The sequence below is a fragment of the Salvelinus sp. IW2-2015 genome, unplaced genomic scaffold (assembly GCF_002910315.2).
Source record: "Salvelinus sp. IW2-2015 unplaced genomic scaffold, ASM291031v2 Un_scaffold3451, whole genome shotgun sequence".
NCBI classification, from domain to species: Eukaryota; Metazoa; Chordata; class Actinopteri; order Salmoniformes; family Salmonidae; genus Salvelinus; species Salvelinus sp. IW2-2015.
The window spans coordinates 29,053-34,006 of record NW_019944731.1 but is presented as its reverse complement, the minus strand read 5'-3'; the positions used below and the strand labels follow the sequence as shown (position 1 = coordinate 34,006).

Below are 4,954 nucleotides of genomic sequence, written 5' to 3'. Positions count from 1 at the left end.
CGGGTATGTACCGCGTGTGTCTGGACGGGTATGTTACCGCGTGTGTCTGGGACTGGTATGGACCGCGTGTGTCTAGCGGACTTGGTATGGTTTACCGCGTCAGTGTCTGGAACGGGTATGTACCGCGTGATGTCTGGACGGGTATGTACCGCGAGTGTCTGGACTGCGTTAATGTACCGTGAGTGTCTGGACGGGTATGTACCGTGTGAGTCTGGAACGGGTATGTACCGTGAGTGTCTGGACAGTATTACCGATGTTGAGTCTGGACTGGTATGTACCGTTGTGAGTCTGGACTGGTATGTACCGCGTGTTGTCTTGACGTATGTACCGCGTGGTGTCTGGACGGGTATGTACCCGCGTGTGTCTGGACGGGTATGTTACGCGAGTGTCTGGAACTGGTATGTACCGTGAGTGTCTGGACGGGAGTACGTGTGAGTCTGGACTGGTATTGTCCGTGATGTCTGGACAGGTATGTATCCGTGTGAGGCTGGGACTGGTATGTTACCGTTGACGTCTGGACTGGTATTGTACCGGTGTGGAGGTCTGGACTGGATATGTTTGTACAGTATCTGTGAATAACCCTGAGTTTGGTTCTGTCCTTTGTGTCTGACTATAGGGGCTCATTCCTCTCCTGTTTGGTTCTGACCAAGAAGGACAATTTGCTGAGGGATCCCACCTGGGGTCTTCATGGTCTTTGGCGGGGGTACGTCGTGGGTTGTGTGTGTGTGTGTGTCTTGTGTATGTGTGTGGCCTGTGTGTGTGCTTTGTGTGTTGGTGTGTGTATGTGTGTGTGTGTGTGTGTGTTGTGTGTGTGTGTGTGTGCGGTGTGTGTGTTGTGTGTTGTGGTCCCGTGTGCTCAGATGGTAGAGGTCATGGCTGCTTTGCAACGCCAGGTTGTGGGTTCAATTCCCACGGGGGGACCAGGATGAATATGTATGAACTTTTCCAATGTGTAAGTCCTCTGGATAAGAGCGTCTGCTAAATGACTTAAATGTAAATTGTGTGTGTGTGAAACAGTGTGTTGTATGTTGGTGTTCCTCAAACTTAAAACTTAACAGTGTTGTTTCTCTTCCACAGCCATACCGCTTCCTCATCCTTGGAGGCCTGCTCCTGCAGGAGAGAGGATGCCTGATTACTATAGACTTCTGCCTTACTTCTATGGCAGGGCTCAGGTGAGAGGATGCCTGATCCTATGACTCTGCCTTCTTCTATGGCAGGGCTCAGGTAGAGAGGATGCCTGCATACTATAGACTCTGGCCTTCTTCATGGCAGGCTCAGGTGAGAGGATTGCCTGATTACTATAGATTCTGTGGCTTTTCTTCTTATGGGCAGGGGCTCAAGGAGAAGAGGCCCCTGTGGTTTTTAGTTACTGGAATACAGATCCACTGTATAGTTTCTCCCTGAGTTGACTACACTGTAACAATCACATAGATTCTGGAGCCAGTCCTAAAGTGTTTTTACACATCACATTTAGATCTTGGAGCCAGTCCTAAAGGTTTTACACTTTACACATTCACATAGATCTGGAGCCAGTCCTAAAGGTTTTACACATCACATAGATCTGGGGCCAGTCCTAAAGGTTTTACCACATCAACATAGATGTGGAGCCAGTTCGAAAGGTTTACCACTTTACACATCACAATAGATGTGGAGCCAGTCCTAAAGGTTTTACCTCTCTTCTCTCTCTCGCTCTCTCTCCTCTCTTTCAGATCACTCAGTACTGGCAGTAGTAGTCTCCTGCTAGCATTTCTGTGGTAGGTGGTTTCTCTCTGAGGGGTCTTAGCCAGGGCACCAAGGAGAACCAGGAACTACAAGCCCTGGAGAGGAGCCTCCAACATGGTACTATAGAGGACCTGAGGCCCCCCTGGACACCAGGAGAAACCGACCCCCCCCACTGGAGCCCTCAGGCAGCAGAGACCAGCAACAACAAGTTGGTGTAGCTACACACATTATTTGTTGGTTCTAGTTCTGTTAAAACTTGGGTGCGTTGGTTTTACTGGGGATTTTGTTGTCAAGCTTCGATGGTTTTAAAACCTTAAATTGCCAAAACCTTGACAGATTGTTAAAAAACATGAGTAGTTTGATATAACTCAGAAAACTGGTGTCTGTGTGTTTGTTGTTTGTGTTTGTCCCCTCCCAGACTGCTGTAGCTGTTACCACAGCCCGTGCCCGACATGAGCAACGGCGCCACCAGGAACGACACTCCCACGTCCATCTAAAGGTACAGGAACACAAACGTTGAATGACTACAGCTCTGCTGGATGTTGGTGTTCTAGGTTATGGGCTGACACTTCGGGCCGGCTGACCATGTTGAGTTGACTTGTTCCTGTCTGTTGTGATCCACTGTTGTGCTGTTTGCCAAAAACGTCTTGCTACGGTGTTGCACTAATGAACAACAACCCCTGTTGACATTGCTTGTTGGCATGTACCCTCAAGGCCAGTTGGTGGGGCGCTGTGTGAAACCCCCGGGGGAGCAGCAGCAGTGGAGTCCACCGGTCCAGGATGACAGAAAGCTGGTCAGCCAGTCCTGTTGTGTTACTCCCATATGTTTCCCTGCTTGGCTGTGAGTGTTATCTAGCTTGCTGTTTGGGGTTTTAGGCTGGGTTTCTGTACAGCACTTTGAGATATCAGCTGATGTAAGAAGGGTTTTATAAATACATTTGATTTGATTTATTTCCTCCTGTTCCGGGAACCTTCAAAGTGGCATTTCTTGAAAACATATGAATTTTGGGAAAGAGTAGAATTGTGTAACCCTAGTGATATCTATGATCTCTGTTACCTGAGCAACGGTCTCCAGTCTTGTGAAACCCAGGAAGACATTGACACACGGCGTTCTCTACCACTCCTTTACAGTGGGAGTAGGCACTGCAGTTCTTACAGGCAGCAGAGACTGGAGGAAACACAATACACATCATCAGTAGACACCAACCTACTGAAGTACCTTTCACTAAATGAGATCACTAAATGAGATCACTAAATGTGATCACTAAATGAGATCACTAAATGAGATCACTAAATGAGATCACAAAATGTGATCACTAAATGAGATCACTAAATGTGATCACTAAATGTGATCACTAAATGAGATCACTAAATGAGATCACTAAATGAGATCGTTAAATGAGATCACTAAATGAGATCACTAAATTAGATCGTTAAATGAGATCACTAAATGTGATCACTAAATGAGATCGCTAAATGAGATCGCTAAATGAGATCGTTAAAGGAGATCACTAAATGAGATCACTTAAATTAGAATCACTAAATTGTGATCCCACTAAATGGTGATCACTAAATGATATCGTTAAATGAGAATCACTTAAATGAGATCATTAAATGAGATCGCTAAAATGAGATCGCTAAATGAGATCGTTAAATGAGATCACTAAATGCCGATCCACAAAATTAGATCGTTAAAATGAGATCACTAAATGGGATCACTAAATGGGAAAGTGGGGGGGATTTTCGCTAAATTGAGAATCGCTAAATGAATCGTTAAATGAGATCACTAAATGAGAATCACTAAAATGAGATCCACTTAAACGTGATCACTAAATTGAGATCACTACATTACATTACAAAATTTAAGTCAGTTAGCAGACCGCTCTTATCCAGAGCGAAATCACTAAATGAGATCGTTAAATGCCGATCACTAAATGAGATTCACTAATATGAGATCATTAAAATGAGATCACTAAATTGAGAACAAAGATGACAATCATCAAACAATTTTATTTATTTTTTGAAAGCTTGTCTGGTCCAAAACAAGGTGAAAACTGGGTTTCCCTTAAAAAAATACTGAGTGAATTCACATGTGAAATGTTTCCAACAGTTTTATGTAATCAACATGTGATCTTATTGAAGTCAATGTGACAACATGTAAAACAAACATCTGATAACATTGAAACTACATATGTGATAAAAAACGTGAGCAAGGTGCCTTCCAAAAAACACGTGAGATCTTCCAAAAACACGTGAGATCTTCCAAAAACACGCGAGGTGTTCCAAAAACACGTGAGGTGTTCCAAAAACACGTGAGGTGTTCCAAAAACACGGGAGGTGTTCCAAAAACACGTGAGGTCTTCCAAAAAAGCACATTTACATGTGAAATCATGTCTTTTTTTTGTAAGGGTCAATATCAATGGACTATATCTGGGCTGCATCACAAATGGCATTCTATTCCCTACATAGTGCACTACTATGGCACCCTATTCCCTACACAGTGCACTACTTTTGATTAGGACCCATAGAGCTCTGGCCAAAATAAGTGGACTATTTAGGGGATAGGGTGTTATTTGGGGCACAAGCCCAATTCATGTATCTGGTGTAAAGGAGGGCGGGGTTACCTTGATCACACCTGGGCCCAGTGTACGGAGGCTGGCAGTAGCACTCTCCGTTCCCATCGGGACCGCTGTTACACTCTCCATTCACACAGCCACACTCTGGACAACACAACAAAACAACAATGACAACGTTAGCTGACAGGTTAGAATATTCATGGAGGGATAGAGAGGGGAATGTCCATTTCATCCCTTTGTGCCAGAGAGAACTTAGGGTTCTGCAAACAAAACCTGAGTACACACAGGATCATACAGTTCTGCCCTATACAACTCAGTATAAAAGTCAGCTCCCGCATCTCCCCCAACACAGAGGTCACCCGCCCATCCGACAGCCGTAGACAATACATACCCTTGGCTTCACCACTCAGTCTTTCCAAACCAAAGAAGAAGGAGCTGGGAGCATCCATCTCATTGAGCCAGCCTCTGCTACACCACCATCTATAGCATGACGAGACCCAGCCTCATCTACACCACCAGCAAGACTAGACCCAGTCTCATCTACACCACCATCTATAGTTTGACGAGACCCAGCCTCAGCTACACCACCATCTATAGCATGACTAGACCCAGCCTCATCTACACCACCATCTATAGCTTGACTAGGCCCAGCCTCA

The 4,954-nt window shown here is 45.1% G+C and overlaps 1 protein-coding gene across 1 annotated transcript in view; it reads right to left on the bottom strand.

Annotated features, from left to right (window-relative positions):
- The window catches only part of LOC112075891 (stabilin-2-like), a 32,372-nt gene extending 27,451 nt beyond the window's left edge, over positions 1–4,921 (bottom strand). The window contains exons 1-2 of the mRNA XM_024142805.2: positions 4,347–4,921; positions 2,780–2,890 (exon numbers count right to left, since the gene is read on the bottom strand). Of these exons, the coding sequence (XP_023998573.1) occupies positions 2,780–2,890; positions 4,347–4,530 (295 nt within the window). The 5' untranslated portion in view covers positions 4,531–4,921. The remainder of the gene's footprint in view (positions 1–2,779; positions 2,891–4,346) is intronic.
- Between the last annotated feature and the right edge of the window lie 33 nt (positions 4,922–4,954).